This window comes from Giraffa tippelskirchi, chromosome 2 (genome assembly GCF_054371585.1).
Source record: "Giraffa tippelskirchi isolate mGirTip1 chromosome 2, T2T-mGirTip1v1.2.pri, whole genome shotgun sequence".
NCBI lineage: Eukaryota > Metazoa > Chordata > Mammalia > Artiodactyla > Giraffidae > Giraffa > Giraffa tippelskirchi.
This window is the reverse complement of record NC_137276.1, coordinates 105,058,906-105,076,081: the sequence shown is the minus strand read 5'-3', so window position 1 is coordinate 105,076,081 and position 17,176 is coordinate 105,058,906. Positions and strand designations below refer to the sequence as shown.

Here is a 17,176-nt window from a genome sequence, read left to right as displayed (position 1 = left end):
GGCAGGCTGAGAAAGACATTGTTACTACCCCCGTGGTTAGTATTTTCCCTAAATACTTTCAAAAATATGCATAAAAAAGCATTTTCCTCTTGCTAATATGACCAGATAAAACAAAAATGGTTAATTCACTTGCTAGGACAGTTAAATATACAATATGTCCATGAAATTTCTGAGTATTTTATTATCTGAAAGTCAAAGAATTTTAAAGACAGAAGCAGCTTATCTGAGATTACTGGGAAACAGGCCCCATTTCATCTGAATCCAACTGCTTTTCAACCCTCCTCTCTTTCTTCCAGACAAAAAAGACAGATTCTGAATCAAAGCAACACTAGGTGCCAAACTGGGCTTTTGGTGTGATGCTGGCAGGTCAGGGAGATGGGCGGGGGGAGTCACTTCCACCCCATTTTGATTTCTTCCTGAAAACCCTTTAAGAATGAGGGAGAGTACAAATAAATACATAAAAAAGTATTTTGCTTTAACACATAAAGTTTAAAAAAAACTTTTGTACTATAAATAGTGTGGTTTCTGAATTTATTTTCTGTATTCATTTTATATTGTTTTACTCATGATTTCAACTGAACGCTATTCTTGCCATGTATTTTTAAAATTTATTTTATTGAAGTATAGTTGATGTACAATGTTGTGTTAATCTCCATTGTACAGTCTCATATATACATTTTTAAATTACTCCACTGGGACTGTGAAAAGTAAATGACAGAGACTGATGTTTAAGTCATAAAGAAGACCAGGAGCTTAAACGAACAACAAACGAAGCACGCTGTTTGCATTTGGCTTTTTTCATAATTCTCCTTCTTACTTCTTCCACATGGGCTGGTCAGGAAAATACCCTTGAAACAGAGGGAATAAAGTGTTTCTGTGGTTGATTCAGGGGCTCTGGGGATTTTTAAAAGCGCTTGGGGGTAATTTTAACTAGGGGTTTGGACTGCAGGCCTATTCATCATTTGTGATAAATTCATTCACCCAAATAATGTGGACCCCAGTATGAGTCAACATCCAAATACTAATTCCAATTAGTGTGGTAATTCATGATCCGGTGTATTAAAAAGATCAGGGTACCCCACTTTGCCGTTCTCCTCTCAACTCTTCTCTTCTGCAACACTGTTTCTGACCCAGAAACAGCCAGCCCCTTTGGCATGCCTTCCCCTGGGCTATAATTAGAGGTCGTATTTCCCCTGTGACATAGAGACCCTGGGCCTTTCTTAAAGATAAAAACAAAACACATAAAACCAGAGGTCATATGATGTAGTCGAGTTCTCATAACTAGCCCTGGCACACAGCCCACAGGAGCCCCTTCCCAGAGTTGCATTATATTCTCCCTGATTGTGTGAGTGTGTGTGTATAATCTTTGTTGTCGTTCAGTCACTCAGTCATATCCAACTCTTTGCAAACCCGTGGACTACAGCACCCCAGGCTTTTCTGTCCTTCACCATCTCTCGGAGCTTGCTCAAACTCATGTCCATCAAGTTGGTGATGCCATCCAACCATCTCATCGTCTGCCATCACCTTCTCCTCCTGCCTTCAATCTTTCCCACCATCAGGGTATTTTCTTATGAGTCAGCTCTTCACATCAGGTGACCAAAGTATTGGAGCTTCCATTTCAGCATCAGTACTTCCAATGAATATTCAAGATTGATTTCTTTTAGGATTGACTGGTTTGATCTCCTTGCAATCCAAGGGACTCTCAACATCACAGTTCAAAAGCATCAATTCTTTGGCACTCAGTCTTCCTTATGGTCCAACTCTCACATCCATAATGACTACTGGAAAAACCATAGCTTTGACTATACAGACCTTTGTCAGCAAAGTAGTGTCTCTGTCTTTTAATAAGCTGTCTAGGTTTGTCATTGGAGAAGGAAATGGCAACCCACACCAGTACTATTGCTTGGAAAATCCCATGGATGGAGGAGCCTGGTAGGCTGCAGTCCATAGGGTCACAAAAACTCGGATACGGCTGAGCGACTTCACTTTAGGTTTGTCATAGCTTTTCTTCCAAGGAGCAAGGGTCTTTTAATTGTGTGACTGCAGTCACCATCTGCAGTGATTTTGGAGCCCAAGAAAATGAAGTCCATCACTGTTTCCATTGTTTCTCCATCTATTTGCCATGAAGTGGTGGGACTGGATGCCATGACCTTCGTTTTTTGAATGTTGAGTTTTAAGCCAGGTTTTTCACTCTCCTCTTTCACCTTCATCAAGAGGCTCTTTAGTTCCCCTTCACTTTCTGCTATAAGGGTGGTGTCATCTGCATATCTGAGATTACTGATGTTTCTCCTGGAAATATTGATTCCAACTTGTCCTTCATCCAGCCTGCATGATGTACTCTACATATAAGTTAAATAAGCAGGGTGACAATATATAGCCTTGACGTACTCCTTTCCCAATTTGGAACTAGTCTGTTTTTCCACGTCTGGTTCTAACTGTTGCTTCTTGACCTGCATACTGGTTTCTCAGGAGGCAGGTTAGGTGGTCTGGTGTTCCCATCTCTTGAAGAATTTTCCACAGTTTGTTGTGATCCACACAGTCAAAGGCTTTAGCATAGTCAGTGAAGCAGAAGTAGATGTTTTTCTGGAATTCTCTTGCTTTTTCTACCATCCAACGGATGTTGGCAGTTTGATCTCTGGTTCTTCTGCCTTTTCTCAATCCAGCTTAAACATCTGGAAGTTCTTGGTTCATATACTATTGAAGCCTGGGTTGGAGAATTTTGAACATTACTTTGGTAGCATGCGAAATGAGTGCAATTGTGTAGTAGTTTGAACATTCTTTGGCATTGCCCTTCTTTGGCATAATCTGTCACAATGTAAAAGTTCCTAAATCTGAAAAGATCTCGATGAGACATATACTTGCATTTTTCATTAGCATTTGAGTTTTTTATGCTACTCCCATTGACCTATATTATCTATGTTCAAGAAAATGAAAATAATAAATGAATAATGTAATGGAAAGAGGTCTGATGGCCACCTAGGAAAGACTTTTCTTTCACAGGAAAGAATTTCTAACCCATCTGAGGGTAATGATTGTCAACTTTCCAAGTGCACAGGGACCACACAGGAGCAAACATTTTTTCTCATTTTCACTAGCCATCTGCTGCGACTTCTAAATTGTGGCCCGTGAAAGTCTGCCACTGGCTGGTAGCCCCCAGGAGACACTGGACCTCAGGCACCTTTGGGGGGCCTGGGGGCTGCACCCTTGCCCTGCTCTCCCCCCAGCAAAGCATCCTGCCTCCAGAACTTTCCCATGAGCTGCTCATGGTGGAAACAGACCTTGGGCTCCTAATGGGTCTGGGGCCATGCCCGAGACCCACTGTTCTCCCCTCCCCTCCCAACCATCATCAAACACAGGGGCCCCTGGCATGGAAGTGACAAACCTCGACTACCCGCTGCTTTATTTGAAATTCAGCTTTCCTACTATGTCCAGTTCAGCCCTGATACCACCTTTTGATGACAAAAGGTAAAAACAGACATTCATAATTCACCGTAACTACAAAATAACTGACCACTACGAATCTCTGAACGTCCATGCAACATGCTAGGAGGACAAGAGAGAAGAACAAAGAGCAAGAAGGGAAAACCAGGCTGGCAGAAACCCAGCTCCTCCAGCCAACACGCACGCACCCAGTGTTCTCAGGGAGTAGCTGAGAGTGTGGGCCGTGGGTGTGCAGCCACACCATGCAGCACCACAGCACATGCTCCCAGGCTCTGTGTTCAGATCCCTGACCTGGCGAAGGCCCTGAGCCTCTCTCTGCCTCAGTTTCCCCTCCTGTAAAAGGAATAGGCGGTGGAAACAAGAGGGTAGTCGTGTCGAGTGAGTGAGTTAGCATGGGAACCCAGCACAGGGCCCCTTAGGAGCAACCTGGTGTGTCAGCTGTGCTTCCTGAGACCAGAGACAGCGAGAGACACTGCAGGACCCCTTGTCGTGAGTGTTGTGTGCACTGTGAGCATCGTGTGTAGAGATGACCAGACACCAAGGAGGTCTCCTTCCTGGCCCATCTCCCACCCCAGTTCTTAGTAACCCAGCCCACCAGGCACAGGGGTTGGGCTACACCAAACATTCCACAAATGACCACTTGCCTTAAAGGTGGGCAGCTCCTTGGCTACTCTCTCCTCCTCCAGCTCCTCTGCCAATGGCTCATTTCGAAATCCAGAGCACCCTTGATGGAATTTCACAAGGCCCTGTGAGTTTTCTCAAGCTGCCATGCATCATGGGCTTCAGGTGGGCCAGCATAAAGTTCCATCTTTGCATGTCATTATCTGATCCCGCTGCAGAACACAAAGCATTTTTAGCTGACAATGCGTTCCTGACACATCAGCCTGTCACGTGGGCAAGGGGTTCACTCCAGGTGACAGGAGGGGTGTGCTGGGCCACCGCAGTTTGTTAGGTGCTAGAAAATGCACGTGCCTTAAAGGAGTCTGCTTATGTTAGCCAGAAAACAAAGCTCGACTTGTAGAAGCTTCTTAATGAGCAGTTAGAAGTATCTCTATGCAGTGAGCCTACGTGGTCCTGGCTTCCTGGGGCCGGGGTGCAGGGAATCTGCTGGGTTACTCCTGTTGGGGACAGTTCCGGAGGGGCCTGCTGGCATTGGGTTTATAATACTTAACTGGACTAAACTGCTGTTTTCCAGACCTCTTTTCTTCCTGGCACTCTGTGGCAATTTGGTGCAAATGATGTTTTTCAAGAGACCGCAGAGGGTCAGTGTCTCACAAAGGCTGTGCCCACACCCCTGAGTGATTTCAGGGAGTGATTGATGGGGGCCCAGCACTAGGCAGCAGTAAGAACATGCCAACAGCCGTGGTAACACACTCGTGTTTTCTTGTCCTCCAGAGCTGGGCGAGATTAAAAACGTCACCACCACGCAGCCCTCCCTAGAGCTGGATGGGCTGGAGAAATACACCAACTACAGCATCCAGGTGCTGGCCTTTACCCGGGCTGGAGACGGCGTCCGGAGCGAACAGATCTTCACCCGGACCAAAGAAGATGGTGAGCAAGGGGGCAGGTCATGGGGGGCTCAGGTCCTGTCTGAACCTCCAGGGGACACACAGGAGGCTCCTGCCACGTGGTAGCATTCCCAGGAAGGAGCCATTGTCAGGAGGGCTGGGTCAGAGGGTTAATTCACCCACTGATTCCTGACTTTGCTCCTTGAAAACTTTTTGCTGCCCTCCTAAAATATCCCAGCACGATTCAGACCACACTTCCTGTGTCACCTTTGTTTGATTTATCCATTGTTTCTCTCTTCCCCTATAATTTTTCATCCTTTTGCGGGGAGCCACATGCTAAGTCACTTCAGTTGTGTCTGACTCTGTGCAACCCCATGGGCTGTAGCCTGCCAGGCTGTTTATGGGTTTCTCCAGGCAACAATACTGGAGTGGGTTGCCATGGCCTGCTCCAGGAGATCTTCTCAACCCAGGGATCAAACCCACATCTCTTACATCTCCTGCATTGGCAGGCAGATTCTTTACCACTAGAACAACCTTGGGGGGCCACATATTATTTTAAAGGAAAGTGCCTCTTATCCCAGGGCTGTAATACAGGCCACCCCTGTCATTTATTCCATTAGAATAATTTCAGTGGCTCTTCAGCTGTTAGTGTAAGCTCTGACCAATTCCATCTCTCCACTTAAAAATTATGTAATAATCTACATCATCTTATGCTTTGCCAGCTTTGGAGTAACATTAGAATAAGCCCTCGGTCTGAGAATTTCATGTTAATTTTTTAAAGCTTCCCTCATAGCTCAGTTGGTAAAGAATCTGCCTGCAATGCAGGAGACCTCGGTTTGATTCCTAGGTCGGGAAGATCTGCTGAAGAAGGGAAAGGCTACCCACTCCAGTATTCTGGCTGGAGAATTCCATGGACTGTATAATCCATGGGGTTGCAAAGAGTCGGACACGACTGAGCGACTTTCACTTTCACAAGGGTTTGTGATGATTTAGTAAAATTTTAATTATAGCACATTTTTCAGATCACTTATCCTACTGTTCCATGCAGTTTGGAGTTGGTTATATGGCTGTTTCCCAATCCTACAAAACCTATATGACAAATCAATTTTTATATTAAGGGAAAGCCTGGGGTGCCTTATCCAAGATGTGCTGAAGAATAATTTGACTTCTGATACATATTATAGCTCAAGAAGGAAATAGCAACCCGTTCCAGTATTCTTCCCTAGGAAATCCCATGGACAGAGGAGCCTGCCGGGCTACAGTCCATGGAGGTCACAAAGAGTCAGACATTACTGAGCGATGAAGCATGAGCAAACATATTATAGCAACAGTGAAAAAGCAATTCCTACCTTAATAAAGGAAGGGGCAACTGATATCAAGTTGATACCTGTGTGGAATTTTCCAGATTGGAGTTCAGAATTACACCAGAGCCAGGGATGAGATGCAACCACTACACCTAAATTTTGTGCTGTTTTGGCTCCACAATGGTTTTTTTTGGCTTCTTTCAGGCCTAAGTTCCCTAGGAAGCTGGTCAGGGCAGGGGTGGGAGAGCTATTGTTCACTGCCCATGACTGCCTGTGTATGGGCAGAGTAGATGTCCTTTACTGTGTGTGAGTGTGAGTGTGAGTGTGTGTGTGTGTGTGTGTGTTCAGTCACTCAATCATGTTCAACTTTCTGTGGCCCTATGGACTGTAGCCCACCAGGGTCCTCTGCCCATGGGATTCTCCAGGCAAGAATACTGGAGTGGGTTGCCATGCCCTCCCCCAGGGGATCTTCCCAACCCAAGGATTGAACCTGCATCTCTTATGTCTCCTGCATTGGCAGGCAGGTTCTTTACCACTAGCGCCACCTGGGAAGCCCTATGTCCTTTGCTACCTAGGATATAAGCATGCTGCTGCTTCGCCCCATGACTGTCCTGTGGGAACAAGGCTAGGGACATGCACTTGGAGGCCTGGAGACACTCTCCCCTTCAGCTTATCTGTCTCCTAAGGACACTCCCTTGATGTTCACAGCACCTGTCTCTGCTCTCCCCTCAGGGAACCCAGCCCTGCCCCTGAAGCAGCCTATCCATCCACCTTCCCACCATCATCTTCACTAGCCCTTCTTGCATTCTAGTTCCTGTACACAGATTAAACCTCTTCACCCCCAGTCTTTCTAGTACACACGAGTAATTATTCCCAGTTATAGGCAGGTGCCAGTCACTTTGCTCAGTTATTGGATTCTTTAGGGAAATCTAAGGTCAAAATACCATGCCATTAGGAAGTCACAGGTTCAAAGAGATGTCTGCAAAGCTATGTCCTGAGTGAATAATTTAATTCTTTAAACTATTATTTAAATAACTTAATTTTTAAATACATTTAAATTTAAAATTTAAAACACAATAAATAAATTTAAAATAAAATTTAAAATAAATTTAAAATTAAATTTAAAGTAATTTTTTAAATTTTTATTTATTTATTTATTTGGCTGTGCTGGGTTTCAGTTGCAGCTATCTTTTAGCTGAAGCATGTGGGCTCTAGTTCCCTGACCAGGGATCCAACCCCGGCCCGCTGCATTGAAAATGCGGGGTCTCAGTCACTGGACCACCGGGGAAGTCCATAATTTTTAAAATGCAATAAACAAAGAGTCTCATCAAGATGTTTCCTATGCCACCTGCTGCCCGAGGGACTCTGGCACCTTATCACACTTTCTCTGAATTGAACCATCTTCATGTACCAAACTTCCATGACAATCAGACTGCAGAGAGTTAAAATCTAAAAAGCGAATTGATGTGTGCAAACATCACCTAGCTTGACACATAGTGGGACGGCTCCTGACACTAGACATTTGATTATTTGATCTCCACTCCTTCAGAGCGAGGGTGGAACTGTCTTTTGCATTGCTAAGCAATAACACAGATGTCCCTGGAATTAGTATTTAAAGAACAAATTGATTGGCAACATGAATTTTGACACTTGCATTTTTCAGAAGAAAGTACAGAAATCCACTGAAAGGGGAAGGCTCTCCATTGCTCCCTCATTGGGATCAATTTTTAATTACTCCTCCAAATTTAAAAACCATCATAGAATTCTATCTCAAAGCTTGGCCCTGAGACCCAAAGTCTAATTTTTTAATCAATTATTCCCTTCTTTCATATCCAGTGCTAACAGTAAGGGGAGATGCAATTGATTGTGGAAGGTCCTGTCTCAGGTATATCAGTTACCTCAGGATGGAGGTCAGGAATTCCACTTGTGGTAGTGGGTAGATAAAGAGTGATGCAAAACTGAGGGTCGATATTGACTTGGGATAAATCATTAGCATGTTCAAAAAAAAACCAGAGTAGAGATTGGGGGAAAGGAGAGAAAAACTAGTATAATAATATGCCTATCTCCCAGAGTCACATAAAAAACTCACCAGTCTAGAAATTGTGAAAAATTGTGCCAGCCATGGATGTGAGTTGGACCAAAAAGAAGGCTGAGTGCTGAAGAATTTATGCTTTTGAACTGTGGTGCTGGAGAAGACTCTTGAGAGTCCTTTGGACAGCAAGGAGATCAAACCAGCCAATCCTAAAGGAAATAAACCCTAAATATTCATTGGAAGGACCCATGCTGAAGCTGAAGCTCTAATACTTTGGCCACCTACTACGAAGAACTGACTTCTTGGAAAAGACCCTGATGCTGGGAAAGATTGAGAGCAGGAGGAGAAGGGAATGACAGAGGAGGAGATGTTTGGATGGCATCACCAACTCAATGGACATGAGTTTGAGCAACCTCTGGGAGTTGGTGATGGACAGGGAAGCCTGGTATACTGCAGTCCATGGGGTCGCAAAGAGTCGGACATGTCTGAGCAACTGAACTGAACTGAACTGAAGTAGTTTATCAGTGTCTATAAAGATTATTGGCCATATTCTCCAAGAATATGGCGATCCTTCGTATACATCTGTGATGTAGACTGTTGGACATATTATTGGGTCCATAGACATAGTCTCAGATCCATCAGGACCATAGTCATGGTCCATGGACACATTCTTGAGGTCTGGAAGAATTGCTTACATCTCCCAATGTTCAATGAGAACTGTTCAATCAATGAGAACTTGCATTTTTATTATTGCTTCAAGACCACAAAAGATTACTTGTGGATCTTGCTTTCTGGTTCTGAACACAAGACAGCTAATTCTGAATTCTAAAATGTTTGTGAAATCCTAATACCATTTTATTTGCTTAGGTTGTAATCTGAGCAAAGCCATGGAGAAACAGAACACGCACAAACACAATCTAATAATATTCCAATTATTTTCATCCTGCATGCATAAGGTAGTTTCAGCCTTGATCCTTTTCTGCAAAGTAGACATTGCACATGTATAAATAGAGATGGTTGTGTTTATATACAAATATTTACTGAACGCATTGCAATGCACAGAGCTCTGTGAACTGACGTGTGGGAAGAAGGTCAACAGGAACTGTGATATGCGATCTTTGGTCCCTCCTGCCGTGGTTAACAATCTCTTTGTCAGGACATCTGAAAGTGGAGCTAAGAGAAAGAGAAAAAACAACAGAATCAGGATATTTCTGAGTCCTCTGGCCATTTCTGTCTTGAGCCATGCATCCCCTGGATGGCACAAATGGTGTATTCTCAGATGATAGAGTAACCGCACCTTGGTTTACCTTAGAAGTGATGGACTCTGTGTGTGTGTGTGTGTGTGTGTGTGTGTGTGTGTGTGTGTGTGTGTGTTTATCTAGCCATCAGCAGTGCCACCCTTCAGGAAACACAGAAGGCTTTGTATCAGCACTGCTCCAGAGTCCTGCTGCAGCTGGCAGGGTTGGGATTTTCTCTGTGCAGTAGTCACACACACAGCCACACAGTAGACCAGGACATCCCAGGAGGCCTTCCACCCTGTGGGAGTCAAAACTCCCTGCACTATGGGGATTCTCACATGGGCTCCTGGGGCCCCCAGAGGTGTCCAGTGGTGATCGGGAGGCCCTTGGGGGACTCCCTGCTCTGCTTCAGGAAGAGCCCCTCCATTTCCATCATGTTATACATGGGTCTCCCACATGACACTTTAAAGGATTTTCCCACTTTATTTTTTTTTTTTTTTTATAAATTTATTTATTTTACTTGGGGGCTAATTACTTTACAATATTGTAATAGTTTTTGCCATACATTGACAAGAATCAGCCATGGGTTTACATGTGTTCCCCTTCCCGAACCCCCCACCCACCTCCCTCCCCCTCCCATCCCTCTGGATCATCCCACTGCCCCGGCCCCGAGCCCTTGTCACATGCATCGAACATGGAATGGTGCTCTGTTTCACATATGACAATACACATGTCTCAATGATTTTCCCACTTTAAAGGCTGTTTGGAAACCACAGCTCTTGTGAGAGCAAAGGCCAGATGTACTGGAGTGTGATGGAGACTGCTTGGCTGTGAGGACACACCCATTGTGGGTATGTCCCTGCAGCCCAGTGTCACCTGCTCATGGCTCAGAGAAGCCATGTGGAGCTGTGGCTCCAGTGGACCAGGTGTTGTGGTGGGTCACATGCACACACAGGTGCAAACACACATCACACACATCACATACACATACATGACACACATGCACACATACACAGTACAAACACATACCACATGCACTATGCACATATACTTACACTATATGTAACACACACACACCACACATAACACATGCACATACACCACACAAATATACAATATGCACAAACCACACACACCACGAACATGTACTTACACTATACATACTACACACATCACATACACATGCATGACAAGCATGCACACATACATAATACACACGCACCACAAGCCACACACACATGCACACATAAACAGTGCATACACACCACAAACACCACAAACCACACACACCAGCCACATGCACACACACTATATACATGCACTCACACTACACATACCATACACACCACAAACACCACATACACATACATTACACATATGCACACACACTATAAACACACATTACACATACCGCCCACACACCATGTATCATGTACACCACATACACACAAACACACCATTTGCACAATACACATGCAGACATACTGTACACACACTTCTCACACATCACACAAGTCACAAAGCTCACATCACATACACAAATACTACACACACCAGACAAGCCATAACCACACACACACACACACACACACACACACACACACCTGCCTGTGGCTAATTATCAAGGCCAGAAAAATAATGATGATAAAAATGAAGTTGACCAAAGTGTCTGTAATATCCTTAGACTTCTGTCTTACTTCAAATCAAGGCAGTATTTTTACAGAGCGATAACATCAATGTTTCACATTAAAATACACTATTAGATGGCTGGACTGTATGGATGCATTTTCTGTGTTGTACAGCAAATCCTCAAAACCTTAAAAAAAAGTACAAATTCATTATCTGACCATTTCCTGGGGTCAGGTACCATTGTCTGAGTACCCCACTCAGGACCTCACAGGCTGAAATCACCATGGCTACTGGGCCTGGAGTCTCACCTGAGGTTAGGTCTTCACCCAAGTTCACTGGTGTGCATGCTTAGTCATGTCCAACTCTTTGCAACACTATGGACTGTAGCCTGCCAGGCTCCTCTATCCACAGGATTCTCCAGACAAGAATGAGAGAGAATGAGAGTCACTCAGTCATGCCCGACTCTTTGCGACCCCATAGACTATACAGTCCATGGAATTCTCCAGGCCAGAATAAGGGAGTGGGTGGCCTTTCCCTTCTCCAGGGGATCTTCCCAACCCAGGGATCAAACCCAGGTCTCCCACATTGCAGGCAGATTCTTTACCACCTGAGTCACAAGGGAAGACCATGAATACTGGAGTGGGTAGCCTATCCCTTCTCCAGGGAATCTTCCTGACCCAGGAATCGAACCAGGATCTCCTGCATTGCAGGCAAATTCTTTGCCAACTGAGCTATGAGGGAAGCCCCATGCAAGAAAAAGTGGGCCAAAGAACTAAACAGACACTTCTCCAAAGAAGACATACAGATGGCTAACAAACACATGAAAAGATGCTCAACATCACTCATTATCAGAGAAATGCAAATCAAAACCACAATGAGGTACCATTTCACGCCTGTCAGAATGGCTGCTATCCAAGCAATAAATGCTGGAGAGGGTGTGGAGAAAAGGAAACCCTCTTACACTGTTGGTGGGAATGCAAACTAGTATAGCCACTATGGAGAACAGTGTGGAGATTCCTCAAAAAACTGGAAATGGAACTGCCATATGACCCAGCAATCCCACTGCTGGGCATACACACTGAGGAAACCAGAACTGAAAGAGACACATGTACCCCAATGTTCATTGCAGCACTGTTTATAATAGCCAGGACATGGAAGCAGCCTAGATGCCCATCAGCAGATGAATGAATAAGGAAGCTGTGGTACATATACACAATGGAATATTACTCAGCCATTAAAAAGAATACATTCGAATCAGTTCTAATGAGGTGGATGAAACTGGAGCCTATTATACAGAGTGAAGTAAGCCAGAAAGAAAAAAACCAATACAGTATACTAACACATATATATGGTATTTAGTCAATCGGTAAAGATAACCCTGTATGTGAGACATCAAAAGAGACACAGATAAATAGAACAGTATTATGGACTCTATGGGAGAGGGCGAGGGTGGGATGATATGGGAGAATGGCATTGAAGCATGTAAATTATCATATGTGAAACGAATCGCCAGTCCAGTTTCAATGCATGATACAGGGTGCTCGGGGCTGGTGCACCGGGATGACCCAGAGGGATGGGATGGGGAGGGAGGTGGAAGGGGGGTTCTGGAAGGGGAAAACATGTACACCCATGGTGGATTCATGTCAATGTATGGCAAAACAAATACAATCTTGTAAAGTTAAAAAATAGAAAATAAACTAATTAAAAAAAAAAAAAAAGAATCCTGGAGTAGATTTCTATGCTCTCCTCCAGGGGATCTTCACAGCCTAGGGATTGAACCCACCTCTCTTATGTCTCCTGCCTTGGCAGACAGGTTCTTTACCTGCTGAGCCACCTGGGAAGCCCAAGCTCACTGGTGTTGAGCAGGATCCATTTCCATGTGACCTCAAGGCTGAGACCATCTTCTTGGCTCCAAGAGGCCATGCCCCCATCCCTGTCATGTGGCCCAGCAAGGTCTCATGGTCATGTGGTCACAGTGGGGCAGCTTGCCCCTCATCACCCACAGGACCTTGTCTCTACAGTTCCAACCCCTGTCTGACCTCTAGACCCTCTTTTAAGCTGCTCATCTGATTAGGTCTGGCCCACCCAAGGTACTCCCCTTTCAATTAACTTAAAGCCAGCTGATTGTGTCCTTAATAAATCCACAAAATCCTTTCACCTTTGCACAACGTGTAACCTGATTTTGAGAATGATCCATCCATCACAGTGACAGGTACCACCCACATGGAGGGGGAAGTAATTACGCAGGTGTGTACATCAGGGGGTGAGAATCTTGGGCACTGTCTTACAACCCTGCCTGCCACACTGAGCTCACTTAGAAAGTCTGCTTGGAGGACCTCATATGTTCCAGATACTGGTCAGGGCCCTGGAGACACAGTAGAGAACAGGATGACCTGGTGAGGCTTGCAGGCTGGTGGGGGAGTCAGATATTTACCAGTCACTCCTGAGTGGGTTATTACCCCAAGTATCATGAAGAGGAGTCTTCAGAGAACCCGGGAGTTCTAACCTCATCAAAGCTGGTGACAGAGAGGGTTTTCTTGAGAAAGTGGGAGTTAGCAGAAGATGAATGATGAGTTAGAGTTGTCAGGGACGAGGTGGAGGGTGCAAAATGATCCCAGGCAAGAGGAGCCTAAGGCTCTCGGTCATCATGTGTCAATAACCTGACATGGGAGATGCACCCCACATCTGGGGACCTAAAATAGGGCCCAGTTCTAAGGAATGACATAGAGCCAGGAAGAAAGCCCAGTATCTGACTGGATTTGACCACATGGAGGTTTAAAGGGCAACTTTACATGTCCACTGACAGGCAGTGAGGAGGGAAGAGAAATTCTAGATTTTGGCTCTTGCAACCAAGAAGATGGCTGTGCCATTCCCTGCTCTAGGGGAGAAGGGAGGCTTCAGAGAGAAGGTGGTGAGCCCTGTTTGGAAAAGGATAGCTCTAAGGTTTGTGAGTCAGAGTGGAAATGCCGGGGTGATCAGAGATGTGTGAACTCTAAGAGCACCTTGCTGCCAAGAGGAGGTCCAGGCACTTGCTCTGCAACAAGAGAAGCTACGGCAATAAGAAACCCATGCACCACAACTAGAGAAAGCCCACACACAGCAACAAAGCTCCAGCACAGCCAAAATAAATAAATACATAAAATTTTTAAATGACTAAAAGGAACCATCAGGGAGGAAGGGCATTCAGGCTAAATTGGCCTCACTGGAGTTTTGCAGAAGGCAAATGAGGATGATCAGATATTACCGAGGGGTGACAGAGAATAGAGACTTTGATCAAATATCAAAGATGATCAGACATTGTGGGAATTCTAAGTGTAGTATGGCAGCTTCCCAGGTGGAGCAGCAGTTAAAGAATCTGTCTGCAATGCAGGAGATGCAGGAGACACGGATTCAATCCCTGACTCAGAAAAATCCCCTGCAAGAGGAAATGGCAACTCTCTCCAGTATTCTTGCCTGGGAAATCCCGTGGACACAGGAGCCTGGCAGGCTACAGTCCATGGGGTCAGAAAGAGTCGGATACAACTGAGTGACTGAGCATACTGGCTAAACTGACTGAGCAGGATTCTTGTTGAAGTGAGCTCTTAGGGGACATGGCCAAGAATAGGGCTTATGCATCTCTCACATCATTGGTCCAAGAGACATTGTGTCAGCGCCCAGGGCGGCTGTAACAATGTCCCTCAGACTGGGGGACCAACAGCATGAATGTATCCTCTCACGGTTCTGGAGGCCAGAAGGTCAAGGTCAAGGTGTAGGCAGCGTCTGTTCCTCCCAAGGGCTGTGAGGGAGAACAGCTCCCTGGCTTGAGGTGGGCATCTTCTCCCTGTGTCTTTACATCACTTCCCCCTGCCACGGCATCTCTGTGTCCACACCTCCTTTTTCACAAAAACACCAGCCACACTGGGTCAGGGCTCACCCAAATGACCCCACTTTAACTTGATTATCTCTGTAAAGATACCATGTCCAGATAAGGTCACTTTCTGGGGTAGTAGACTTAGAGCTTCAACACGTGGGTGTCAACTGGGAAAAAAAAAAAGCACACAGTGAGAGTTGTAAATTAAGTTTTACTTGTGGCATAATGAGGACTATAGCCCAGGAGACAGGTTTTCAGATAGCTCTGAGAAACCACCCCAAAGAAGTAGGGTGATGGTCAGTATACATATGATTTTTGTGAAGGGGTTACTCACAATCAAACATACATTTTGCATTTTGGCAGAGACTCACTGCTGATCATAAGGAGCAGACGTCAGCATGAAAGATTTTAGTGCTTTTCTAGATATGAGGAGAAGCAAGAAGTGGGCTCATAAAATCTTCTCCTCTATCTGAAGACTTGTTCTGCCACTTCTTCCTAGAGCACAGAGGGCCTCATTCCTGATTTCCACACTGAACTCCTTTCCAGAGGTGTTGAAAGTCAGAAGTTGCAGTGGCCATGATTTAATCCTTGTAGAGGTGGATTGGCAAGTACCAGTTTGTAGTTGGCACAGCTTTTCAGGGACACAATTCAGACCCCAACACCGACTCCTGAAGAGTTGAGCAGAGACAGTGGCCAGGCCAGTGGGGTCCTGTGGGGGAGGGGGACAGAGTTGGGTGCAGCATTGGGGAGGGGGAAGTACCATCATTTTGTGACTAAATGTTCTACTTTTCCAGTTCCAGGTCCCCCTGCCGGAGTCAAAGCGGCTGCGGCCTCAGCCTCCATGGTCTTCGTGTCCTGGCTCCCACCCCTCAAGCTGAATGGCATCATTCGAAAGTACACAGTGTTCTGCTCACACCCCTACCCCACAGTAAGTTTGTAAATCACCCCGTGCCTTTCAAGCATCTTCTAGAAACAAGCCTCAGTCTCCCATCTGGGTCATTCTCCTTTTGTTTCCACCTACTTGGGTCTTCCCAGTGGTTTTATTTTTCTCTCTGCTGTCTCCACATAGAAAGCAAGGTTCTCATTACCACCTCATTTGAAAATAGACTTCTGAATCCTTCTAAGGGACACAATTGTCTGGAATTATTGTTTATTGGGTGAGTTCCCACAAAACTGCCAGCTGGCTTATCAAAATCAAAACCCAGAAGGCTTAATTGATAGTCAGTGGACAACGCCTATTGATTTTGCTGTTGCACTTGTCTTCAAATGCCTCCCCCGCCTCCTTCCCACCTCCCACCTTGCCTTCCTTCCCTGCCCATCCCCCACTGAGACTTAGCAGCAGACAAACCCCTGTTGTCCTAGAAATGAAGGACTTTATCAACAATCTGTGACCCTCCCAAGTACAGTGTGTTTGTGTGTGTGTGTGTGTGTGTGTGTGTGTGCGCGCGCGCACATGCTCAGTTGCTAAGTCACATCCAACTCTCTGTGACCCCATGGACTGCAGCCCAACAGGCTCCTCTGTCCTTGGAATTCTCCAGGCAAGAATACTGGAGTGAGCTGTCATGTCCTTCTCCTTCCCAACCCAGGGATCCAACCTCTATCACTTGCATCTCTTGCATTGACAGGCGGGTTCTTTACCTCAAGGGCCACCTGGGAAGCCCCCAAGGACAATAGTTAGCTTCATTCATTGTGGAGGAATTAAAAGTTAGAGTACTCAATATTTCAAAGTGCAATATTTATTTTCATTAATATCATCACTGAATAATACTTACAGAGTTAAACTGTATCTTAAACAACAACAACAAAAATTGAATGTCCAAGAAGGACATCTTAAAGAAAACAAAAAAATGATTCATCAAATTGATGATGTCTTCATAGAAATGTTTATGGCATTTCCTGAGGTAGGCACTATGTCCAATCCATCCTTCTATCTCCCAGCTCCTGGCATAAAACTTGACCTGCAGAGCCATTCAATAAGTGCTTGTGGAATGAATATGCAAATTAAGTTTGGCTTTATTGTGGTAAAATATTATAACAAAAAATGTACCTTTTCTAAGTGTTTGGTTCAGTGGCATTAAGTCCATTCACATTGCTGGGCAACTATCACCACCATCCATCTCCAGAATTTTTCATCCTTCCAAACTGAAACTCTGTCCCCGTTAAGCAACAGCTCC

General features: G+C 45.1%; 1 protein-coding gene across 1 annotated transcript in view; it reads left to right on the top strand.

Annotated features, from left to right (window-relative positions):
- Positions 1 to 17,176, top strand: part of DSCAM (DS cell adhesion molecule) — a 568,075-nt gene that overhangs the window by 454,159 nt on the left and 96,740 nt on the right. The window contains exons 19-20 of the mRNA XM_081574158.1: positions 4,837 to 4,992; positions 15,797 to 15,930. Coding sequence (XP_081430284.1) covers positions 4,837 to 4,992; positions 15,797 to 15,930 — 290 coding nt within the window. The remainder of the gene's footprint in view (positions 1 to 4,836; positions 4,993 to 15,796; positions 15,931 to 17,176) is intronic.